Source organism: Netta rufina (genome assembly GCF_964035555.1).
Source record: "Netta rufina genome assembly, chromosome: 7".
NCBI lineage: Eukaryota > Metazoa > Chordata > Aves > Anseriformes > Anatidae > Netta > Netta rufina.
In genome coordinates, this window is record NC_140130.1 from 23,054,656 (window position 1) to 23,079,728 (window position 25,073).

The 25,073-nt window shown below is 57.4% G+C and overlaps 2 protein-coding genes across 5 annotated transcripts; one reads left to right on the forward strand and one right to left on the reverse strand.

The window, feature by feature from the left end:
• The first annotated feature begins 1,110 nt into the window (after positions 1 to 1,110).
• Positions 1,111 to 5,221, forward strand: GOT1 (glutamic-oxaloacetic transaminase 1). The gene is made up of 9 exons (XM_084289986.1): positions 1,111 to 1,356; positions 1,512 to 1,693; positions 2,262 to 2,385; positions 2,564 to 2,676; positions 2,833 to 2,937; positions 3,526 to 3,676; positions 3,815 to 3,980; positions 4,087 to 4,229; positions 4,528 to 5,221. Exons 1-9 carry the CDS (start codon positions 1,236 to 1,238, stop codon positions 4,665 to 4,667), a joined length of 1,245 nt encoding a protein of 414 aa, XP_084146112.1. The 5' UTR covers positions 1,111 to 1,235; the 3' UTR covers positions 4,668 to 5,221.
• A 1,866-nt stretch (positions 5,222 to 7,087) lies between these two features.
• On the reverse strand, positions 7,088 to 24,039 carry CNNM1 (cyclin and CBS domain divalent metal cation transport mediator 1). 4 transcript variants are annotated; one of them, XM_084289819.1, is made up of 13 exons: positions 22,454 to 24,039; positions 12,727 to 12,870; positions 12,224 to 12,364; positions 11,739 to 11,908; positions 11,421 to 11,520; positions 11,238 to 11,285; positions 10,057 to 10,119; positions 9,118 to 9,281; positions 8,825 to 9,002; positions 8,610 to 8,723; positions 8,410 to 8,526; positions 8,113 to 8,240; positions 7,088 to 7,739 (listed from the first exon to the last, which is right to left on the reverse strand). In XM_084289819.1, exons 1-12 carry the CDS (start codon positions 23,988 to 23,990, stop codon positions 8,161 to 8,163), a joined length of 2,856 nt encoding a protein of 951 aa, XP_084145945.1. In that variant the 5' UTR covers positions 23,991 to 24,039; the 3' UTR covers positions 7,088 to 7,739; positions 8,113 to 8,160. The 4 variants fall into 4 exon arrangements, with proteins under 4 accessions (XP_084145945.1, XP_084145944.1, XP_084145942.1 ...); XM_084289818.1 differs by lacking the exon at positions 7,088 to 7,739 and having other exon boundaries at positions 8,116 to 8,240; positions 8,610 to 8,719; positions 22,454 to 24,015; XM_084289817.1 differs by lacking the exon at positions 7,088 to 7,739 and having other exon boundaries at positions 8,121 to 8,240; positions 8,354 to 8,526; positions 22,454 to 24,015.
• Between the last annotated feature and the right edge of the window lie 1,034 nt (positions 24,040 to 25,073).

Below are 25,073 nucleotides of genomic sequence, written 5' to 3' on the forward strand. Positions count from 1 at the left end.
GAAAAAGCTTTTTTGTTTTGTTTTGTTTTGTTTCCCTGCAAGTGGCACCGTTCAGCCTGCCCCAGCAAGTGGCTGCGTGGTGGCTTGGCACAGCCAGCTCAGCAAGCAGTGCCACTGCACTGGGAAAGGGCTTGGCCCTGTCCCCAAGCGTCCCAGCGCTCTTGGGAGAGCGGTCGGATTAGAAACCAGTAAGAGCAGCGCGAGGCCGCCAGTCTGGGGACTCCCCTGCGTTTCTGTCTGCTCCAGGAATGAGAAGCTCTCCGCAGCCTTGGTTGGCCTTTCCCCTCGCAGCCTCCCACTCACATAGTTTTGGTCCTTTTGAGCCAAAAACATAACCCAGCAGAGGTGGGCTACCCGCCTTTACCTCTGGTGCTCTTGTTCTCATCTGCTGCTTCCCTGCTCATCGCCTCTGCATTAGCACTGTCCACAGACCCCAAGGAGCCCGAGTGCTCCCCATTAGGTTCGGGGAAGGGTTTGGGTTGTGGTTAGGAGTTTTATTAGGGTTAGTGTTCGCGTTAAGGTTAGGGTTAGGTGCTGTGCAGCACCCGGCAGTGTCACCAGGCCATCAGTGTCACCGAGTGGCGGGGGTCAGGGCTGAGCCCCGGGGCGAGGCAGGCTGGAAGCGGGACGGGGACACCCCCGGGCCGGCTCCGCTGCTGGCGCCCCGCAGGCGCGGCGGGCTGCTGGCGGGGCGGCGGCGATGCACGGGCCGGCTCTGCCCTCTACCGTCCCCCCCCAGCACAGCCGCGGCTGCCGGCCCCGGCGGGAGGCCGCGGTGCCGCCGGGAGCTCGCCCCCCCGCCCCGTTCCCCCCCGTTATTAACCCTGCCCCGCACCGCGCCGCGCTCCGGGCGCCCCCACGCGTGGGCACCGTTCCCGCCACCGACTCCCGCCGGCGCGCCACCGCGCGCCACGACGGGGCGGGGCCTCGCGGGCATCCCACCAATCAGCGGCGGCGCGGCGTCACCGCGACGCTGACGTCACCGCGACCGCTCCGTTCCGCCACCGTTCCCCACACCCCAGCCCGCGCCACCTCCCGGTCGGCGCCCGGCCCGGCCGCTGATTGGCGGAGGGCGCGGGGGCGGGGGGCCCGGCGGCTCGCTGATTGGCGGAGGCGCGCGGCCGCCCCGCCCCGCCCCGGCGGTGAAGGTGAGCGTCTCCTCCAGAGGCCGCCCGCAGCGCCCCGCACCGGCACCGGCACCGGCCCCGGTCCCGGTACACGGCCCCGCACCAGCCATGGCCGCCGCCGCCTCCATCTTCGCCGCCGTGCCGCGAGCCCCCCCGGTCGCCGTGTTCAAGCTGACGGCGGATTTCCGGGAGGACGCCGACTCGCGGAAGGTCAACCTCGGCGTGGGCGGTGAGTCCGCGGCGGGGGGCTCCCGGTAACGGGAAGGGGGGCGGTGGGACCGCGGCTGGCGGCGGTGCTGCTGCTGCTGCTGCCGCCCCCCGCGGCTCGGTAAAGGTCACGGTGACAGCCCTCCCTCCCTCCCTCTCTCCCCCCCCTGCCGGTAGCTTACCGCACGGACGAGGGGCAGCCGTGGGTGCTGCCGGTGGTGCGGAAGGTGGAGCAGCTGATCGCCGGTGACGGCAAGCTGAACCACGAGTACCTGCCCATCCTCGGGCTGCCCGAGTTCCGCGCCAACGCCTCCCGCATCGCCCTGGGCGACGACAGCCCCGCCATCAAGGAGAACCGGGTGGGTGGCACCGGGACCACCGGGGGGGTCACCGGCACCGGGGGGGTCACCGGGACACGGAGGGCACCAGGACCGAGAGGGTGCCGAGACCGGGAGGGCACCGGGAACCCCCGCAGCACTGGGGGGGAGAGGTGTGGGTATGGCACTGGGAAGGATTTGAGGGTTTCCTCCGGCCCCGGTGGGCTGCAGGGGCTGGGTGCACCCCAATGAACCCCCCCCATCGTTACGGGAAGGGCGGGACCCCCGGGCTGTGCCCGGGATTTGTCGCAGCCGTTTTTAACGGTTGCCCCCCCAGGAATCTGGAGTCGGGTAGCAGCCGACCTTCCCGGTAATAAGCAACTTTTAGACTGGCTGGGAATCTTTGTGCCGCAAAGTAATAAGAAAAAAACTCCAGAATAGAGAAAAAGACTCCAGGAAAAAACTGGAGCCTAAAGTTAGAGGTGTCGGGGTGGGTCTGGGTGCTGAAGAGCGCTGAAGGAGGTGGTTTTCCCGGTGGGGGGACGCAGGAATCACACCTCAGGTCCCCTCGCTGGGTGCCCGTGTGCTGACGGCCAGCCCCCCGTTGCAGATCGGCAGCGTGCAGTCCCTGGGCGGGACGGGCGCCCTGCGCATCGGCGCGGAGTTCCTGCGGCGGTGGTACAACGGCACCAACAACACGGCCACCCCTGTCTACGTCTCCTCGCCAACCTGGGGTGAGTGCTGGTCGGTGGCCAAGGGAGGCACGGAGGGGTTCCTCGGGGTGAGGGCAAGCCCTTCCTCTTCTGGGTGAAGGAATTGTCTCTGTATTTTGGGGAATTTAGGGGCATACTGGAGTAGGTGGCTTGCTGGGAGGTGGAGTTCACTTTTCTGAAACATGATTTCTCTCTCCAGAGAACCACAACTCTGTGTTTCTGGATGCTGGCTTTAAAGACATCAGAACCTACCACTACTGGGATGCTGCCAAGAGGGGCCTGGACCTCCAGGGGCTGCTGGATGACATGGAGGTGAGGACACCTGGCGTGGGGAGGGCTGAGCGTGGTTCTGTGCTGTCAGAGCAACTATCCTAAAAGCACTGTGGGTGCCCAGAGCACCTCAGCCCTCCTGCGCTGTGGGTGCTGAGCCTTGTCAGTGCGTCTGACCGAAACCCGCTCTCTCACCAGAAAGCTCCGGAGTTCTCCATCTTCATCCTCCATGCCTGCGCGCACAACCCGACGGGCACAGACCCCACTCCAGACCAGTGGAAGCAGATTGCTGCCGTCATGAAGGTATGGGCTCCTGGTGGGGTTACAGCTGTGCTGAGGGACGGGTTGCTCTTGGGCCAGCCGGAGGACTTGCAGCCAAAACTGGGCTCTAGGGAATGGCACGAGGTGTAGCAGGGGCTGGAAGAGTCCCACGGGGCAGGTGTTGAAGGGAGAGGCTGACAGGATGCTGCTCATCTGTGCTGTAAGGATAGAGGGCTCAGAGGATGCAAGCATCCCAGTTCTGCTCATGCCTCCAAGTTTTTATGCCCAAACTCAGTGGAATGGGCTGTGTTGAGGCTGGGAAGATCATCCAGGGACACCTGCTTTTCACAGGTGATGGACATTATGGTATAAGACAGCATATCTTTGTGCCCTGCCTTATCCTCCAGAGTGGAGTTTTCTCCTACATTTGACCATTTCTTTGCCACTTTGGTCTTCATCGTTTTTTGCCCCTAGTAAAAGGAAAATCCACAAGTCCGGTGTTGCTAGCCCATGCTTCTTTTTGTATTCCCCCAGAAGCTCAGTGGTCATTTGTCCCCCAATGGGGACAGCGGGGGGTGAAGTGAAAGCTGTGGGGAAGGGGTTTCCCTCTAACACTGTTCCTCCTTCCAGCGCCGGTTCCTGTTTCCGTTCTTCGACTCGGCGTACCAAGGTTTTGCCTCTGGCAGCCTGGACAAGGATGCCTGGGCTGTGCGATACTTTGTCTCCGAGGGCTTTGAGCTCTTCTGTGCACAGTCGTTTTCCAAGAACTTTGGTCTCTACAGTGAGTGTCCGGCAGTAAGCTGGCCACACCCAGACAGATGGGGCTGGCGTGCGGGGTTGGGAAAGGGGTCGGGGGGAGAGCTCTTGCTTCACAGCGACGCGTGGGGCCGATGGCTCACGTTTCTTGGGTCATCCACAGATGAACGCGTGGGGAACCTGACTGTGGTGGGGAAGGACGCAGACAACGTGCAGCGCGTGCTTTCCCAGATGGAGAAGATCGTGCGCACCACCTGGTCCAACCCTCCCTCCCAGGGAGCGCGCATCGTGGCGACTACGCTTACGTCCCCGCAGCTCTTTGCCGAGTGGTAGGTGTCAGCAGCAGGAGAGGGAAAGGGGAAGCTGCCTCCACAAGTGTCATGCTCCAAACCAGCTAGGTGCCTGGCCTCACGCTCTGCTTTCTGCCTGCTGCAGGAAGGACAACGTGAAGACGATGGCAGATCGGGTCTTGTTGATGCGCTCGGAGCTCCGGTCTCGCCTGGAGTCCCTGGGGACCCCGGGCACCTGGAACCACATCACGGACCAGATCGGCATGTTCAGCTTCACGGGGCTGAACCGTAAGTACAAAGTGCCCTGGTGCTGCCATAGGGAGGGGAAAGGAGGATTGGGAGAGGAAAGTGGCATCAAGGGTGAAATGGGTTGAATCAGGCCAGGCGGGGATCTCTTGGGGACCTTGCTGGAGTTCTGGTATCACTGCCTCTGTAGCAGGGCAGGGCTTAAGCATAAGCATTTCAGCGGCCAGCGCTGGAAGTCTTTTGATCATTGTGGAAGATTTAAGCAGCCCTGCCTGTTTTTTTGGGGCTTTTCTGGGCTGTGGGATTACTGCTCTGACCTGATGTCCATTTGCTTCCCCAGCTAAGCAGGTGGAGTACATGATCAAGGAAAAACACATCTACCTGATGGCTAGCGGGCGCATCAACATGTGTGGCCTGACTACCAAGAACCTGGACTATGTGGCCAAGTCCATCCATGAAGCCGTCACAAAAATCCAATGAAGCACAGGAACAAGCAAACTTACATGAAGTCACCAAAGTCACCAAAGCTGTAGTGTGTAGTCCATGTATTTCCGTGCTCAGAGCTTGCCTTGTCCACACCTCTTGGGGTTTAATAAAGATGGGAGCAGTAGCTCAATCAGGGATAATCATGACTTTTTTTTTTTTTTTTCCTGAAATACTCTTTGCAATACGTTAAGCCAGTGCCCCAGGAGGTGAGGGCAGCATGAGCTGCCTTGGCTCTCGTTTGACTGACAGTAGCCTGGTCTTCAGGCACTTAGAGCTGCATCTTTAGCACATCCAAATCAACTCCATGTAACTGATTGTTTTGATCTAGGCTAAGGCCAGTGCCAGTGCAATGCGCTATGGGATAACAGCCCAACAGTTGGGCTCATACGGGTTGTGAATTAATGTTACTCAATAGTATTTTGTGGAGGGGCAAGGCCGTTACTGGCTTTCCCCTACCAATTTCTGAGCCTTATGCGAGCAAACGTTCATAATTGTAATAACTGCTTTGTGTTGCTGACAGAAAATTAAACCTCCATCTCTGAACACTACCCCTGCCTTGCGTGATGTCTTCCCAGTGTTAGCAGGTTGCTGCTGGAGGAAGGGCCCACGCTGCGGAGCTGTACCACTTAGCACAGGAAAGCTCAGCACTGAAGGTGACTCCTCTGTACCCTGCTGCTTTCAGGCCGTGTTGGCTTCTTCCAGGCTGAGGTTAAAGTCTTAGCATCTTGCTTTGTCTACTCTGTCTCACTCCTTGTGTTTCAAGGGTTTCCGTTTCTCTTTGCAGTGTGTCATATCTGATGATCACGGTTACTACTCAGTGGAGCACAGCCCATTGGAAGAGTGTAGTTTGGAGCTCCCTGTGCCTCCACGTGAAGCTGACCAGTTTCTCACATCTGTCTTGTTCCTCTTTCTGCCACTGTGCTGTCCAGCTTGCCCTGTCTGCCTGTGCTTCCTTGCTGGATGCTCGCGTGTTACCCCACCATCTGTCTGTCTCTCCCTGGGCTGTGGATCCTTCCTGCTTCCCCTTGTCAGCACACTGCTGGTGAACTACCACCTCCTATGGCTTCAGTGGGTTCTGCCAGCAACAGCCTGGGTTTCTGGCACTGAAAAGGAGCAGGGACCATCTGCTTCTGTGTTTGCAGATCTGTTTGGGAGCTGACATTACCACCTTGATACAGCAGACTCCTGCCAAAACCCTGATGAGGAAAGGGGAACAGGGTTAGTCAGTGACAGTCACTACCGTCCTGATGGATTTTGCTTGTGCTGCAGCTTAGAAAGCAAAGGGGGAAATTGCCTTGTTTCCTTCCTGTGTCTGCAGTGTGCCTCTTAGTTGTCAGGCGTCTTTGCAACAAAGCAGAATGCCTTATGGCCTTCAGGAATCTTCCTTGCCCCTGTTATTGCTCCCCTTGTTGGGCCAAGGGGACTCATGTGCCCCAGTGTGTCTGTCCCTCTTCAATCAGTCGCTCACATCACACAAGTCGGTGAGGCAGAGGCAGCCTTTGTGCAGAGAGACAGGTGGGGGGGGCTTTTTCTCCTCTTGGTGTCCACCCACAGTTGGGGTGATGATGGTCAACAGGTGACTTCCAGGGGTGATTGCAGGAGAAAGAGTCAAGAAACCAACTTGTGTTAGTCCCGACCTCTGGCTCTACTTCCTAGAGACCTGTAGGTGTGGAGCCTGGCCCACCCACGTGATCTGTGCTAGCACTTTGCTGCACTTACCCGGCTTCTTTTTTCTAATGAGTGACCTAAATTTCTTCGTCTCTGTGGTGTAAGCTCATTACCATTATCCCACTTACCATGGCAACAGAGAACAGATTATTCCTTTTCTCTTTTCCAAAGGCTTTTTATGTGTGTGAAAACTTCCTCTCCACCTCCTTCACCAGCTCAGACGAAGCGACCCCCTTCCTTTCAGCCCCTCGGGGTCGGCTGTTTGCCAGCCCTGGCTTTCCTCTGGCCTCGTGGCAGTTACTTTCTGACTCCTCAGCAGGGCAGTCCCCAGGCTGGGGTGCACTTAGTCTGGCTGAGGTTTTATCACCATGGCTGAACCGTGAGATTAGTTATCTGTCAGGCTGTGCTCCAGCGCGTGTACCCCACTGCTGTGTTTGTGGTGGCAGATCATTAACGCCTTTCTCCTGCCCCAGTCCTCCTCTGAGGTCTGACCCTGCACTGCTGAGGGTTGCCTGGTGGCAGGTCTGAGGGAAGGCCTGCCCTCCCGCCTTGGCCAGGAGCCTGTGTTCATGGAGGGCAGGGGGAACATGGGAAGCATTTGTTGATCTGGACATCTGCCTCCTCCCTTGGCACATGTGTGTGAGGGTTTCTGGGCCACTGCTGTGCCTCCAGCCTGACCCAGGCCCCTGGCCTAGGAGGGTGTCCATGTGCCTCCCATACCCCCTCTCACGCAGACAGGGCCTCACTCGGGGAGAAATCACCTTTAATGCTGATATCCCCGTTGCAGTCAGCTTCTACAAAAACTACGGCCTGGCCTGTGCCCCCTGGGGGCTCGGCCCGAGCCTCCCTCACGGGGAGGACGGGTGAGCGCGGCGTGGAGCGGCCGTCCCCCCCCGGGGAGGGCTGCGGCGATGGTCAGCGTGTGCTGCGATGTGCATGGCGCCGGGCACGGCACGAACGTGTCCTGGGGCCCTGAGCTGCACGTGGCACCCCCCCAAAAGCATCTTCTCCTGACGGCAGAGACCACGTCCGTGCAGCACCCGGCACCGAGGGGCTCCGGGCCTTGCGGGGATGGGGATGGGCAATGATGCTGAGGGCATTTCGGGTCGGGCCGCCCCTCCCTGCGCTGCCGCAGGGAACGCTTCTCCCCTTTTCCTTCCTCCACCTCTTCCTCAGGACCAGATGCTACCAGGCAGCAGCTGGGCGAGGGCCCCGGGGCTGCTGTGAGCTGGTCCCTGCCGCCTGGGTGGTTCGGCCCCCCCAGGGGCTCATCCTTTCTCGCCTGGGGATGGGGCCTGCAGGGAGGGGCGGCGCGGGCAGGCGGGTGGGCAGCGAGCGAGTGCAGACCTGCTGCTGTTGGACGTGAGCCTCGCGGCGGGAGACCCCCATGCTGCAGACCTGGAAGACACACGGACAGCCTGCCCTGATGCTGCTTGGTCCTGCGGCACCCCAACCGAGCTCTGTGGCAGGGGTGCAGACACGTTCATATCTGTGAAAATACACAAGTTGGGGGTTCTGCTCTCTCCCTAACCTCTGCTCCATCCCTGAGGGTGGTTGGACCCTGTTGCTGCGTGCCCAGCCCCTGCTCCAGCCCCCAGCTGCATGTGCCTGCATGGGGCTGCCCTTACCCATGTCGGCTCTGAGTGGGTCTTTCTGTAGCCCTCCAACCCGCATTGCTTCAACAACAGAAAACTTGATTTTCTCACTCTTAAAACCAAGCACCCTGCCCCTTGCTGGGGGAAGAATACCACAAGGAGGGCCAGGCTCTTACCTCTGGTCCACGTGGGCCTCCAGCACCGTGCTCCGGCCACGCTGCTGCTCAGGTGATGAGCGGGGCGAGGTTGGAGCTTTCCTCCGGCACCTTCTCACCTTCTGGAGACTGGCGCTGCCTGCGCCCACCTGCAGCAGTGGCATCAAGGGGGCTGGGGTGGGGGTGCCCCAGGGCTGGGGGCGAGGGTGCTCAGGGACAGGGGTGCAGGGGGTCGGGGGGGTGAGCCCTACGCGCTTCAGACCTGGGCAGAAGGGCGCTGAGCACCCCGGGGCGCTCCCTCCCCGGTCGGTCACTCACTCAGCGATCTCAGCAGCCTCTTGCCCAGAGTCTCCTCATTGCTGCTGGGAGAGGAGCCGGTCCCAGCCTCCCTGCCCGGGGACTCTGCCTCCAGCCCGCTGCCGCAGAACTCCCTGTCTGCAAGAGCCCAGCCTGGCTGCAGCGCCCCGGGGCAGCACATGGCCTCGCCACCCCCGGGCACTGCCCCCGAACGGACTCACCCTGCTGCTTGCTGTTGTCCTCGTGCTCAGGCAGCTCCTCCTGGATGAAGGGGATGGCCTCCATTCGCAGGCACACAGACTCGCTGGGACTGCGCTGCCCCTCGGGCCGGCTGCCTGCGGGGTCACGGGGCTGGTGAGGCTGCGGGGTGGCATGGTGGCAAGGATGGGGGCACAAGCACACATGGCAGGCAAGGGGTGCCGGCAGGGTGACTCACACATGATGCTGTTCCTCTCGTTCAGGAGGGCGGTAGCATCCTCCTTGGGTGTCTGCGGGGTGCCCCGAGCAGTCGAAGCCTTGGTTGAGTCCCTGTCGAAGGCCTCCATGTCGGGGGACTGGGGCGAGCTGTCCATGCGGCTGGCCACCAGTGCGTTCTGGTACTGCTGCCGGGTGACCTGGGCACACAGAGACACGCTCGTGGCTCAGCTGGTTCTGCAGGCACCGAGATGCTCCCAGGGACGCAGGAAGGGCCAGGGCGGGACAGCCCAGCCCAGCCCAGCCCAGCCATACCTTGACAAACTGGACATCGCAGAGGATGTGCACGGAGTAGTCGGGAGTGTAGATGTTGTTGCTGCTGCTGTAGAGCTGCGTGGTGCTGCCCCCGTAGTCGTTGTGCTCCCGATTTGGGGACTCGGAGCGGTTGAGCCCACTGCACCGCGAGGGTGACCGGTTCACTAGGGAGGGCCGGGGCAAGAAAGGATGAGAGGAAAACACATTGTGCTGCCGAGCAGGCTTCTGCTGCTGGAGTACGGCCAGGGGATCCCTGTCACCTCCAGAGGCTGTGCCCTTTGGCTCATCCCCCTTGGAGGAAGCCCTCATGGGGGTCCTCTCTGTCCTCTGCACACCAGGGCGCTGTGCTCCTGGGGCCACCCCGCTGGCAGGCAGGCAGGCACGTGTCCCCAGTGCAGGGTGTCCTACCCGATGGGAGCAGGGCTGCAGAGGCCAGCTGGCCCGTCACTCACGTTGACCGATGGCCTCTGACACGCAGCGTGATGGATTTTGTCTGGCCGGTGATTTATTAGGGAACAAAGGCAACTTGTTCCTTGCATGGGCAATGTCACCATTTTTTTTGCTGACTGTGCTGCTGGAACGCCCTTCTATTACCTGGCTTCCCGGAAAGCAAGCCGAGCAGGGCAGCGTGCACACAGAGCTGTGCGTAACCGCGGTCAGCAGCAGCAAGCAGCCAGAAAACTCAGCACAAGCAGCACGTGCAGGAATTTAAACTTATGGAAACCACCCAGAAAAAAAAAAAAAAAAAAAAAAAAAACAAACAAGCCACCTCTGGCTCCCAGTTGCCCCCATCCCTTTCTTCATGGGCAGAGGGGGGTGAGGCACCCGTGCAGCTCCCCGTGCCCCTGGGCTGCCTGCTATGGGGTGCTGCAGGGTCACCGGGAGCTCGGGAGGGCCTGGCACACGCAGGGACCCCTTCCCTGAGCCACGCACCGTTACCTGGTGAGCCAGCCAGGGAGTCCCCTCTGCTGAAGGCGAAGGTACGGGACACCGAGACAGGCACTGCAAGAGACGGGTGGGGGGAAGGACGGGACAGGCAAGGCACAAGGAGGTGGTAAGGAGAGGGACAGGCCAAGAGGAAAAATGAGGATGAGAATTGTGCCAGCAGCCCCAGGCTGGGCTCCCCTCACCCTCTCAGCTCCCACTCCTTACACCCCCTGGGGCTGTTCTGGGGGGAGGCACTCGCTGGCCCTGAGAACAGGGACACCGGGAGGGACACAGACCCCAATGCTGTGAACAAGGTAAGGCTAGGCGGGACCAGCTCCTGCCAGGCTCTTTCTGCATGGTTACAGATCCCCCTGGAGCCACAGAGGAGGCAGAAAGCATCTTCTGCCCAGAAGCCCCATGCTGGCACCCTGCACGCTGCCTGTCCTCCACTGACTGGGCTCAGAGCAGGGCTGCAACACTCTGGCAGCCCTCTGCCAAATAGTTTTCAGCTATTTCCTAGCCAAAATCCACAGAAAGGTTGCCCCGCAGCCTCCTTCTTCTGATCTCCTGCTCCTCCCCCAGTAACGCCTGGCTGTGTCCTCCCCTGGTCCCAAACTGTCTGCAAATAAATGTCCAAACAGTGGCAGCAGCACCAGGCGCTGACAGAGGAACCTCGGCCAGCAGGGAGCAAAGGTCGGGGCGATAACACCGGCACTTGGTGCCCAACCCTCCCGTGCTGTGCCCCTGCTCCAGGCCAGCTCTCGCCTCACATCTGCCCTGGCCGCTGACACCAAAGATAGCCAGGCAATAAAAAGCTTACGTAACCAGGGTTAATTAATAACAAGTGGTTAAATGCTGAAGGGTTCATGTCCGCATTCCCTGTTGTAACCCGCTACTCACGCTCACGTTTCTGTGGGGTTTGGTGCAAGCTCTGCACACCCATGCCTCTGCCCCTGCCTCCTGGCTCAGGGCACACACCAGAGCCAAGCTCGTGTCCTGTGCCAGGTACAAGTGCTGCCCCCAGGCCAGCACTCTCTCTGTGCCTCAACAACATCCCTCCCTGCACCTCCCATCAGTCTGAATTCAGTGAGTTCTGACCCTGCAGCAGAGCCAGAGCTGCTGTTTTGGGGTGCGAGCCCATTGCCCCTCCAGCCAGAGAGGTGTGGGAGCCCCAGCCTCTCCCAAATACCTACGCAGGAAGGAGGACCCAGCCAGGCTGCCCACTTTCCGCACGTCGCTATCTGAAATGACAGTTGAAGGCGCATGAGTCGCAGAGGAGGGGTCCCATGTGCCATCCCACCCCTTAGCCACGTCCAGCTCCATCTCCCAGCCATGGAAGCGAGGGCAGGGCTGGAGGGGGCCCGCAGAGCCCTTACCCGAGGAGACGATGGCCATGATGGCAGGGACGCCGTAGTAGGTGAACGCCCCGTTCTCAAACCGCAGCCCTTCCTTGCCAACCTCCACCTCCACTTTTCCCTGGAAGGAGGAGGGAAACGTACTCAGACGGGGCCCCCCATGCCCCTGCCCACTGCCCCACTGTGGGGTCCCTGCCACCCTACAAGAAGATGGGAATTTCTGCATCCTTTACAAACCCCAGAGCCAGCCCTGCTGCAGAAGCAGCCAAGAGCAAGGCGAGATGGGCCACCCTGTGCCACCACGCAGCAGGGGGCTCCCCAGCCCCTCTGCCCCCGCACCTGCAGGATGAGAACGAAGTAGTCGACGGGGCGGTTGCGCTGGTAGAGGTAATGCTCGGCAGCCTTCTTGTTCTTACGGTCGTACTTGAGCTCCTGGATGACGTTGGGGTGCTTGAGGAGCCGCAGCAGGATCTTCTCGGAGAGGTAGGGGGACTTGAAGGGCTCCACTTCTGCAGGGGAGGCACCACAGGCTGGCTCAGCGGGGCCAGGACTTTGTGGGGTGCCGGGAACTTGCCACCCCCAGAGCTGAGCAGCCCCCTCCCCACAGCACCAGCACCCCCCTGCACAGGGGAGCCAGACACAGACCGTGCTGGCAGGGCAGAGAGAAGCCTGGGGTGGACCAGGCAAGCAGGAATTGTTGCTGGTGGTGGGAAGCTCAAATGAGGACCAGCTCAGGGGTGCCTGGTCCTGCTGCAGGGAGATGCAGGACCCCAAACACCCACTGCTGCGCATTGTGTCACGCATATCCCCTGGGGCAAGGGTACCTGTCGCCATGAACCGATGCGTAGCCAGGAGGAGCTGGGGGGAGATCTTCACCTTCATCTCGCTGTCAGAGAGCCTGAAGATGGAGAAGTCCTGGGGCTTGCGGCCCCGGTGGGGCACACGCTCCTTTTTGCGGTTGTCCGCTGTGGGCAAAGAGTGGAAGTTACCCCCAGAGGCCAGCAGCACCCACGTGCAGAGCTCGTCTTGCTCATGCTGTGGTGGGGCTGGGGCAGCAGCGGGGTGGACAAATAGTGCTGGGCATCATGGCCCCAGGAGCAGCTCCCTGGTGAAACACACTTCTGTCTCGGGCACGAGTCTGATGCTGGTCTGTCTCATGCACTCAAGACTCCCTAGCATTTGACCAGCATCTCTCCATCATTCTCGTCTTTCCCACCGTGCCCGTTAAGTGCTCTGGGGAAGGACTGCAATTTGCTCTGGCCCATTTCCTTCCCATATATCTGTCTGTGGGCTCCCACCACCGCAGTAGCTGCTCTGGGACACTAACTGTACAGATCCGTCTCATCCAGGATCTCGGACTTGATGATCTCCTCAATGACATCCTCCAGGGTGACAATGCCCATCACCTCGTAGAACGGGTCTCCTTCCCCTTCGTTGTTCACCCGCTGCACGATGGCCAGGTGGGACTTCCCTGCGGTGGGAGAGCAGAGCAGTGAGACCCCCATCCCATGTGAGGTATCCCCAGCACCGTGGGCTGGCAGGACAGGGCTGGGTGGGGGGCACAGCCACACCTTGAAGCAGTTCCCATCACCCAAACCCACCCCGGCTGTGCTAACCCCGGAGAAGAAGGAGGAGAAGAAGAAGAAGGAGCCATCAGCCACTGTCAGGCTGATGCCTTGGGGGTGTCACAGTAGTCTGCCCAGCTCTTCTTTGGGGCTGCTTGCCTTCTTTAATGAGCAAAACCCCCTGTTTAGCTCTTTGGCAGCCTCTTGTGCGTACGTTGTACCAGCTGCATCTTGCTTACCCACTGCCTCGCTGGCACGAGACAGCTCTAATTCCGGAAGGAGACAGTGTCCTCCGACAGAAAGGTGAGCGTGTCCTTGGGCTCTACTGGTTTCCCTCGTCCTCCTGGTGTTTTCTCATTCTGTTGTTAATTATCTTTCCTACCAAATTGCCAGGAACAGCTCCCCCACATCTTTCTATCCATCACTGTCTGGACCGATCCGAAAGTTTTTCTTAAAACGCAGGCAAAGCCTCCAGCTCGGCTGAACAGCAGCTGTTTTTAATGCAGAAATGCATATGTTTGTTTGCAGCTTTCAGCTCGGCTCCTGCCGAACTCTTGGGTGAACCATCTGGATGGGGAGGCTGAGCCCTTTTCAAGCAATTGGCTTGCAGCTGAACATCTTTTCCAAACCCTGCCCTGACAGCACCCCGTTACCTTACACAGACGGGGAGCAGGACCTTCCTTCAGCTGCAGGGATGGTGGCTCCTGCTCAGAAGCCACCATGTTTCTCAATCACAATTTCAGCTTCCTCGCTTGCCCTCAGTAAGCTGGCAGCTGTGCTGACACATTCTCAGGCTTCTTGCTTTTGGCATAATTTAAACATCACTATCTGCTTTCACATGTCCAGCTCTGCTCTCTGTAAGCAGTTTTGACTCGTTCAACTTCTCCCTTCCCTTATTGTCTGTTCTGATTTATGCTCCTGCTCAACAGCCTGACTAGAACCCAACTCCCAAGCCCTGCACCACTCCTGGGTTTCCAGCTCAGATGTCACCTCAGACCTGCCAGCTCTACTTACTGTTGCTCCTGCACATTGCAGCAGTGCACACAGGTTCTGGACCTCTTCTTTTCCTGAAAACACTAAAAATGTCCTTCATCAGCACCACATCCAACAATTTCACCTCTGTTTCTTCTCTGTTTCCCTGGTGCTAGGCCTGCACAAAGCTACCCCTCCCATGGGCACTGCAGGGCCCTTGGGAATGCTGAAAACACCCTTTTTCCCCCCAGAGATGCAGAGCTGAGCTCCTCGAGCAGCAATGGTTACCTGAAAGGGGAGCACTTCCCTTGTACCTCTGCATCTGCTTCTCCCATTTACACCTGGGCCAGGGGACAGGACCACTATCTGGGTGCAGGAATGCAATGTGGGTGGGCTCCTGCCTACTGCAGAGGTTCTCCTCACCCGCTGGTGACTTCTGCATCCAGGGCAGCCTGGAGCCCCACCAAACGCGTCCTTCTGGGGAACATGCGACCTTCAAACAACCCTGCCCTGGATCCGAGGCGAGCAAACGCTATTTCTCAGACAAAGATCAGCACTATACATTTCTCACAGAAAAAAGCTTGGGCATTTTCCACAGTATAAATTCCCTCCTCCTCATACCAAGCTTTTATTGCAAGATTTCAGAGAGCAGCTCGCTGCCTCCCACGCCTACAGAATTAGAAATGAGAACATAACATCACCGCAAGTAGCACTGTTGTTCTTCCCATAAAGCTGGAGATGCATTTTACAAAACAAATCAATAGCCTCGGGGCACTGAGAATTCGGTACGTTCTGCTAGCCAGGCTATTTCCCTCACCTCACACAAGGGTTTGTGCACATTGTCTGTGTGGCGGGTAATAAAGCAACTCGACTCGAGACTTAAAAAGCAAAAAGAAGCAGAGTTGGCTGCAGCACAGCAGCAACAGCTACGTTTCATCTCAGCAAAGTCCAACTTTTGAAAATGACTCCTTTGCCAAAACCCACTCCCAAACACTGGGGCCATCTGGTCTCCTACAAGTTCGCGGGTGAGCGAGGAGAGGGGAAAAGTTATTTCTTTTGGCCAAAAGCTTGTTGTTAATGACATTTACATGCAACCCAAAACCACCAAACCCTTACAAAAAGCTTAGGTGCTACTTAAAGGCAGTCAGAGAGTAATGGAGGCAATTCTTTTTTTGGCCAAACACCTACATCGACACTGTAATTTACTCTAGGGCGGCCACAGAGAAATGTGATCCCAGCCCCACGCTCACAGAGCAGCAAATCAGATTATTTAGAAATAACCTGGCACCACCGTGCTGGGAGGAGACCCAGGGCTTCACCACACTGGGGGCAGAGCCAGGAGGGCTGTTAGAGTGCTCAAGGGTTCTTTATTTTCACAGAAAATAAACACTCAGAGCCATGCTATAAACCCTCTGGTTTAGGTTTCCCGGCTAACACCCACACTAGAAGCAGAGCAGGTATCCAGAAGTGGAAAATGGCTGCAACTCCTGTGGCTGCTCCTGCCCCACAAGGAGAGCCCTGCTCTCAGCCCCTGCCCAGCCAGCTGATGCTGGTATCACAAAAATGACCCACACCTCCCTCCTAGCCAGACGGGAGCACTTCTCACTGCTTCTAGCTGCACCCACCTTGCCTCTGATTCCCCCCCGAGGGCCCTGATACCACTTTCTAACTGCTGCCCCCACACCTGCTAGGTTCTGCATCTCCTCTCATCGCTTTTTTAAAAGGCCTTCCAGGAGGGCAGCAAGGTGTGCCAGCACTCTGGCTGGGGGTGCTGCTACATGTGGGGGTGTTTGCCTGGCTGTGGGCCGCTGTGCTTGGCCAGAGGACAGGCAGTGGCTGTTGGAGCAGGTATGAGGGCAGAAGTTGGGTCATGTTTTGAGGTGAAAGATGTGTCTGAAGGAAGGAGGGTGGTATGGGGATGCAGCTGAGGACAGCAGAGGGTGGCAGTCTCTTCTCCAGCACCACCCTGCAGGTTGGCTGCAGTGGGAGCACAATGAAGAGCGATAAATCACTTAAACAAAACAAGAAACTTGATCTAAACCAGCTTTAAGATCTGTAAAACTGATTCCAAAAACTGTGCTTTTGTAATTGTTGCTTGATAGCTCCAGCGAAATGAGTTATAAGGGCGAGCTGTTCCACCGCTAGCAGGCTGTCACATGCAAATTTTACAGGGAGATCACTGCTGCAAGAAAGCACTGGGAAACTCTTGAGAATCAAAGCCTTGGCTTGGCAAATGCTCGAACAAACGGACAATTAACTTTACTTGTGTGAATAGCTCCAGTGGCCTCGGCAGGACTGCTCTCACACAGGAAGTCTATAGGTGATTAAGTGTCTGCTCAGCACGGGATACAACTGTGCTGAATTCTTTATGAGCCACACGAAATCTGCTCTTCTCAAACAACAGCTTCTCTGAAAAGTTAATGCCTCAAAATGCAAAATTGCAGAGCTAATATAAAGAGCTGAAAGCTTCCGGAAGGAGCAAGTATCCGAACAGATATATAAAGCTTTTATACCCATTTTTAGGAGCCTTGGGTTTTGCTGGTACCTAAATGACCTTGGGCTCATAGATCCACCTCAAAGCATCCTCCCCAATGGGAGAATACAGTCTGAACACATGGAAATGCCTCTGCTTGTGGGAAAGAAAGTGCTGTTGGCTGCAAATATAGCCCACACTACTTCCTTATCATTTCTTTATGTAGGTGCTCTGCCAGAGGAATGTTGAAGATGCTTCAGTCATGTCTCTTGTTCCACGTGATGAGCGCTCCGAGTACGAAATTTATTTTTGTGAATTTTACTGTGAAGTCTAAAGCTGTTCCAATGAAATCAAGGTACAGGCACAAGCCACAAATAATTTACAGCTACAAAATGGAAAGCAAAAGAATAGTAATTGCTAAGTGAATTGGATTCAAGAAACAACTACAATGCAACTAAAATCTGCTCTCCGTGTGCTTCTCATCAGAGCTCTTCTCTGGGCTGGGGGTGCTGCCAGCAGCTCCGTGCCTCTCTGCAGACTTGTATCTGAACTAACTGGGGACTCTGAGCTGAAAACTTTGAGTGACAGTGCTCTTGTGCCACCAGGCTCCTGCATCGAGTATAAAGCTACATGTCTGAGGAGCTGCTCCACGAGGCAACGCGTGTCTGCACCTAAGCACCAGGGAGATGCCCAGCAGGGCTGCAGGGTGCCTGGCTCTGTGGGGGATCAGCCCTATAAAAGGGGAAAACCACGAATCCTAACCTAATCCAGACTTCCTCAGGGATGAGAATTTCATCTGCTTGCTTCTGTCTTTGTTGGAGTACAAAAGCCTTTCTCAAACTCCGCTGTGGTGCTTTTCCTAATCCTAAGAAAAACTGGGGGAAAGAGGGGACATAAGCTATTTGGAGTAGTTGATGGCTTATGGCTGACAAAACAGATGAGGAGGGTAAGAGGGAGATTAGACCAGACACGGAGTCTCATCTTCCATCTGGTGTACAAGAGGGCTCTGGCCTCCTGACTCTCAATCTGCCTGTCCACAAATGCTTTTCTTGCATGTTCCTTGCAGCTAGGGAAGTGTTCGAGGGTGTTAAGACTCAAGCTAAAAACCCAAACATTTCCAAAAGGCTGATTGCAAAACTGTTTTCCATGGTGTCTGTAGCATGGAACACTTCATTCTTTCCCACAGCTCCCAAGAGGCCCAGAGGGCATTGGGCAGCTGGGTGCCTCTCCCGAGGACACAGCTCCCCTCTGGCCCTGCTGGATGCCTCCCCAGGGCAAACTGGTTTCGGGTTTGCTAGGGCGGGGTGTAGCAGCACAGCATTTCACACAATGAGACTTAGCATGGTGTTTTGGGGAAAATTGAAGTAATGTTTCAGGCAGAGACGCAGTGTGAGTCATTGAAACCATCTTTTGTGTATCGGCACCTCACCCACTCCCAGCCTGGCGATCGCTGCTCAGTGCACGTGGATGGGACGGGTCCTGGATGACAACGGGCTCCTCAGCTCGTACAACTGGCTGCAGAGGGTAGGCCTTCATCCCACCAGGATGTCCGAGACAGCAACAGTCCCACTCGCAAAAATCTCCTACAGGTTGGTTTAAAGCTCAGGCCAGCTTTGTGCTCGTGGTGACTGCGGGCTCAGGAGGAGGGCAGTAAGAAAAGCAGCTGAAATGGGACCGGTCCCCACTCCTGGCAAGCATGAGCACAGCACCTCTTCCAGCTATGTTCGATTTGTGGAAATCTATTAATAATAGAGGCTGTGGATTGTTTTTTAAGAGCAAAGCCAGACCCTAGGGCAAAATTGTCCTTGACAGAACAGGCTGTTTTCCCTGCTAAGCCAGGAAGCTTGCTTTTGGAGAACTGTCTTTTAGTGTCTTTTAAAAGACACCAAACCACTGAAGAATAATTTGAGTTGCATCTCAGTCTCTGGCCTACTGTAGAAAGATGACTGTAAGAGCAAATTTCCGCCGTTCCTCTGACAAGGGAAGGTTATTTGCTGAAAGGTACCACTTCTGAATATAGAAATACCCCCAGGAAATGTGCCAGCAGAATCCATAAATGACTTAATAGGCAGAGACCGTGACTTCCCAAAGGCACACAGGGAACAAGGCGGTGCACCTCAGGGGAGTGCTCCCCGTGGAGTTACACCATAGACCACAGGGCTGGAGGTGCACCATGCATTGCTTTGGTTATCTTCTGGGGGTGGAGGGGAAGCAGACTGCATTGCATTGCCTGCAGCATTTCACACTGAATGTGTGCATAAACCTTTCCTCCTAGCTCAATTCTCCTCAGGTGAAGTTTATCTTACTGGGACCTCATCTGCCCCTCTACCTCACCTTACTTTGTTAAATATGGTGAGGCAATTTTCCTGGTGTATGAGGTAACTCCTCCTGTGAGCCTAGAATAAAGCCAGGTACTCTGAGATGACTGAGGAGATCAAGCCAAAACCGCAAGCATTTCCTGCCATCAGCTGGAGCTGCCCCACGCTGCTGTAATGCCATTTTCCAACACAGCTTTAGCAGCTGACCTGTTCTCTCAGGCTTCGAGTTGAAGTCCAAGCTGTTCCTCTCGCAGGCCAGCTCTCCCCTCTGCTGCTGTTTGCAACCTTCTCTGGGTTTGTCCCAGTTCCCACCAGTGCCCCCAGTTTAACCATCCTTCTCCGGGAGACAGGCAACAAAGGATGCCAGAAGCAAGCTTGTGAAAGAGCAGGTGGGAAGGGTTTGGCCACATCTCTGCTGTGATGGGGCAGGAGCTCACAGCTGCTCTTGGGCACTGCAACCACACCAGCTCCCCAGGTACTACTGAAGCGTGTGCTGCTGTTTTTATCTGGTTTACACGTTTTTGGAAATTGGATGCTCCAAAGGCCAGAAGTGCCCTTCCCCAGCCCCATGGCAGGGTAATTGCACCTGCCCCAAGCCCTGCTCGGGAAAAAGGGGGACTCTGGGACTCTGCTGTGTGTGGGTGAAACTTGAGGCAGACATCAGCGCATCTGAAGGGAATTGAGCTCAAACACAGTTATCTGTGGGCATACTAATCTAGTATACTAATTAGAAACTAATATAGGAAAACCTCGAACCCTGTTTGAAAACTAGAAAGGGGGAGAAAACTGATAATCTTCATAGCTAGGATAGCACAGTGAGAGAAAAATGCATCAGGTAAACAAGGCTAATGCAGCATGATAGCAGAGAGTAGGAGGGGAGAGAGAAAAGGGAAAGTGCTAACGGAGGTGTAAGCAAGAGTCACAAAGTGCTGTATTTAATCATACTCTGACATTTCCAGTAAGAACAAATGTTTGTGTACTATGGCAAGGAGCTCAGGCAGTGAAATTGAATGTTACTTACGCATTATGCAAAAAATGACATTATAGGCACAGTGCATGTGGCAGAACATTAATCACTAGCGAGACGCAGATCCTGAAGCATATACTGCTATCGAGGAAAGAAAGATACAAAACGTGATGGGTATTTTGTATAAACACTGCAATAACCCAAAGAAATAAAGGATACCAAAAGTGTTAATCATGGGAGAAAGAAAAGAAATCTAGAAGGGTCGCTCTAGAAGTTTGTCACGAACCTGGGGACCTGGTTAGCAATGCCCATCATTAGCGGAGACTTTAATTTCCTAGAAAGAGACCGGGCCTTATCAGTGAGAGCAGTTGCTGTCCTGCTGACACCTTGGATGTGTGAAGTGATGAATGCCTTCATTAACCACTCACTGAGCCAACAAGCAACGAACCTGCTCGCTAATTAGAGGTGTCACAGCAGACCTGGCCACGGAAGGCAATCTCGATTGGATCAAGTGAGATATTTCAACACAATTCACATGGACACAGAAAATGAGACAGTGATTAAGATTCTTAATTACAAATGGGAAATCTTTATTTTCGAAATTAAACAGTCAAGTGAACTGGCCTGAGACAGCAGTGGATGTGACTGGAGGCAGCTGGGAGCGAACATCTGTGGTGGAGCAGGAGCTGAAGCAGGAGCCTGTGCTGAGAACTGGGAAATGAGAGTTTAGGAGAGGTTCAGGCCTGGGCTAGGGGTGGCTGGGGGTGGACATCTACAAATATGAGGTACTGGGGGTAAACAGGAGGTCTGCAAATAGCAGAAAGATTAATTGGAAGAGAACAGCAACACCCAGGGATAAGAAGACATGGGGGAAGAACTGGAATTGCTAAACACCAAGCTGAGTTAGGTTGTAAGGCCAAAAGCAAGACTTTTCAGTCATGTGATTTAAAGAAACACAAGGAGAAATGAGATTGGAACAGAAAGAAGTTCTAGGGACAGCTCTACATGAGTGCTGTAGCAAAATGCCCCAGAAGACCATGATGGCAAACAGATGTAGGGGAGGAAGAACCCGAACCAAATACTGAGAGTTTAATGGAGCAAGGCTGGAGAAGGCTGGAAAATCTTCATTTGGGATGAAGGCTAGTAGGGGGCAGCGGAAGCCTGGTAGCAAGGCTTGTTAGTGCGCCTGCCACTTGAGGGAGTGACACACACAAAACATCTTCAGCTAAGAGGAGGAGGGGGAAGGAGGGTAAGCAGAGGGCAGGGAACTGAGCAACCACAAGTCCATTTATATAGATCTATTGATCCATAGGGTACCGGGCTGTAAAACAAATCTGGAAGGAAAAGTATTTGGATACATCAAAGGAAATCAGATAAAGTGCAGGGGAAGCTGATGAGGAGACTCTGCCCACCTCATCTGATATCTTCGGTAACAGCTGACTCTCCAGGCAAGGCAGAGGCAGTGGGGATCTCACATGAACTTCAGTGACATTGTAGCAACATGCAGGAAAACAGAGTTAAGAAAGAATTGCAAGGCACATGAGGAATTGGGAGGAGGAGACACTGCTGGTTGTGTTAAGAGAGGTATTGGGGGGAGTTCCTGCAACACATCAAGGTTGAACCCAGAGAGCAATCTTAATGCTTTTGCTCTCAGCCTTGTTATTAAAAACAGGGGTTTGCTGGTTTGCACCACATCGGGAGTCCCCAGTTATGCTGCGGGGCAGAGAGGTTGGGTGTTTTGTGCCACACAACACTCCTCTCCCTGCGATCCTTCTCGGTGCTGGGGGTGATGCTGTGCATCTCCAGAGAGGATGCTGACCTGCATGTAGCTGATGATTTTCCCAGTGTGCAGGAAACATCCTATCCCCCAGTGACCCCTACCTCCAAAAACTAGCATGGGGATGACTCACAGAGAGGCTCCTCTGTATCTGGGATGGACCAGATTGGCCCTTCTCACATGATCAGCTCTGCTTGCAGCAGAGAGGCCACAGGCAGCCGGGGAGCCGAGTGTATCGTGCATTACATAACGCAGGATGTCACTGCTGCAGCCATTTCTTAAAGGTTCATGCACCGTGGTATGACGTACCGAACATCACGCAGCAAAGTGCTTCACAATTCCCAGTGGGGAAAAGAAAATGCATGCTGTGTGTATTCTCAAGGTAGGGTTAATGAAACACAACTCTCAGCCTCCGCTGGAGCTGCTGGCAGCTGCTGCATTATTAATAGCATCGCAGCTGCAAAGAAAGTAGAGCTTGTTCTAAGGGTTTAGGCTTTTTTTTTTTCCTCCTTTTAACTACTTGCATGGAAATACTTTCTAGACCTGCTTCTCACTGCTAAGCTGAAAACGTGAGAGCAGAGTAATGAGATGCGATCTCCTGCCACAAACTCCCCCATGCAGACGAGAGCAGTGAGTGCTGCCCTGCCCAGGCAGAGATGCAGGGCAGGTGCTGTGCCCCATGCCAGCCCTGCTGTGACATCAGGCCCTGCGAGCCAGCCTCACCTGTGGGACAGCAGCCTCTGGGGCTGAAGGTTCTGACGGTATCCGTTAACATCTCAGGCATGGCCAGCACCGCAGGCCCTCCATCCATCCACCCAGGGGACACCAAGGTCACCGCCACAGCAGCGCATGCAGGGCCCGACTCCCCCCAGCATCCCCGGTACCTGCCAGGTCCCACCACGAGGTGATGCAGGGTGGGCCATGGAGGGCTGCTGATCAGGGACCATGGGGGGTGCAGAGGTGGTGCAGGGCTGAGCCTCACCCTTCTTAAACTCCTCGAGCAGCGTGTCGAGGCGCGTGTCGTTGAAGACGCAGTGGAGCGGGCGGCGGTAGAAGCGGGTGACGGTCTGCAGCGGGGTGCAGTCGTCGGGGTCGACGAAGGCCAGGTCCTTGACGAAGAGCAGGTCGACGATGTTGTCGCGCCGGTCGCCCTCATAGACAGGGATGCGGGTGTAGCCAGAGCGGAGGATCTCAGAGACGGTGGCGAAGTCGAGCACGGCGTCGGCACGGAGCATGAAGCAGTCGGCCAGCGGCGTCAGCACGTCCTCCACCACCTTGGTGCGCAGCTCCAGCGCGCCCTGCACCATGGCCAACTCCTCCCGCACCAGGTCGCCGTGGGGGCCGGCAGCGCGCAGCGTCTCCAGCAGCCGCTCCCGCGTGGAGAAGACGCTCAGCTCCTGCCGCAGCGCCCAGTCCAGCAGCCGGCTGAGCGGGTAGCAGAGGGGGAAGGCGGCCAGCATCAGCAGCCGGGTGAGGCACAGGGTGCGCGACGCGATGGCCAGCCCGTGCCGCGAGCACACCGAGTAGGGCAGCACCTCGCCGCCCAGGAAGACGGCGGCGGCGCACAGCAGCACCGGCAGCCAGGGCGCTCCCCGCGGCCCTCCGGCCGTCGCCGCCGGCCCTCCGCCGGGCAGCGAGGCGCAGAGCCAGCCGGCCAGCGCCGCGTTGGCCCCGGCCTGGCCCAGCAGCAGCGTGCACAGCAGGTAGGTGCCGCCGCCGCCGCGCACCGCCTGCACCCGCCGCGCCTGCTCCCGCTCGGCGGCCGAGCCGCTGTTGCGCAGGACGCGGAGCTCCAGCGGGTCCAGCGACAGCAGCGACAGCCGCAGCCCGCTGAACAGCGCCGACAGCCCCAGCAGCAGCAGGGCGCCCAGCGCCCGCAGCCAGCCGGCCTCGGGCAGCGGCAGCAGCCAGGCGCCCAGCGCGGGGGCTGCCGGCCGTACCCGCAGCAAGAAGCCCCCCGCCGCCCCGTGGTGCGCCCAGGCGCGCCCGTCCCAGGCGCACAGCGAGAAGAGCCGCCCGCCCGGCGCCGCCGCCGCCGCCTCGCCCTTGCGGGGCTCCCGCACCCGCACCTCGGCCAGCGCCGAGCCCGCCGCGCCCCCCGAGCGCAGCGGCCCCACCACCTCCACGTCCGAGGCCCAGGCGCTGCGCTCCCGACACCGCTCCGCCGGGCCCCGCGCCCCCCCCGCCGCCGCCGCCCCCGCCGCCGCCTTGCCCCCCGGCGCCGCCGCCGCCTCCTCGATGAAGACCAGCCGCGGCTCCCGCTCGCCCGCCGGCCCGCGGCTGCCGTTGCCCTCGGGGGGCGGCTGGAAGTAGAGGCGCAGCAAGAAGCGGCTGCCCTCGGCCGCCTGCACCGCGCCGCCCTCCAGGGACACCCGGCCCGGCGCCGTGTCCTCGGGCCGCAGCCCCAGCAGCCAGGCGGCCCCGGCCGGCGGCCGCGGCGACAGCGAGAAGAAGAGCAGCAGCACCGCGCCACGGCTCCGGCCCCAGCCGCCGCCGCGCCCCGGGCCCGCCGCCGCCATGCCGCAGCGCCCGCCGCCGCACCGGGACTGCAGCGGGGAGCCGGCGCGGCACGGCACGGCACGGCGCGGCACGGCACGGCACGGCACGGCACACGTGGGCCGGGGGGCGGGCAGCCGCCGCGCCACGTGCGACCGGGAGCCGGCGGGAGGAGCCGCGCTGCGCGGAGCCCACGCGTGGCACGGGGAGGTTGGCACCGGCAGGCCCCCGCTCAGCCAACCCCGCTGCGGGCGGCCCCTGGCCCGGCTGTACCGGGGATGTCCCGGAGCGCAGCCCCGCTCCCGGAGCCGGGGGAGCCGGCTGGTGCGGGGCTGGGGGCTGGCTGCGCCCCCCCGGTGCTCAGCGGCTCAGTGTCCTCGGGAGAGCACGGTGGCCTTGCCGAGGGATTCGCAGCCGGCCTCCCCCTGCGGTCTGCTGAGGCCCGAGCGTCTTGCTTTTCAGCTTTCATCTCTCTTCTTCCTGTGGGAGGCATCGTTATTATTGGTTTTTAATGGGAGAACAGCTTTAAGTTTGTGGTCTTGCTAGGAAACAAATGTATCGCTCTGGAACAAACATTGTTCTTGTGCCTAGACCTGATGGAGAGAGTGGTATGCAAAAGTGATTTATCAGCTTCAGAAGTATGTGCTGAATATCCCCCCCCATTTACTTAAGGGGTATTAACTCTTGCTAACAAGTCACCTAGTGCTGGAACTGTTGTGTCTTCCCTGGACCACCACCCAGGACAGCCTTGAAGCAGAGGCTCAGGAACTGGAAAGAGTCTTTTGCTTACATCTCTGACAGGCTCACTAATGGCAAAGCAAGAAGCTAGTCAGAAAACATCATGGAGTTCCCCCCAAATTATTATTATTCATTATTAATTCATTATTAATGAATTAATTAATATATGAATATTATCATTATTCTCCCCACTCTGTCATTCCAGGGAAGGCACCCAGATCCACAGTGACCCAAGACACAGCCTGCATCCTTCCACACCCTGCTCTAGGTCTGACGGAGAAGCTGAAGCCCAGACCACCTGCAAGAGACATTGCCCATGTTCCTGGTGCCAGGAGTGAGACTGGAGCAGAGACTGTGTGACATTAGCA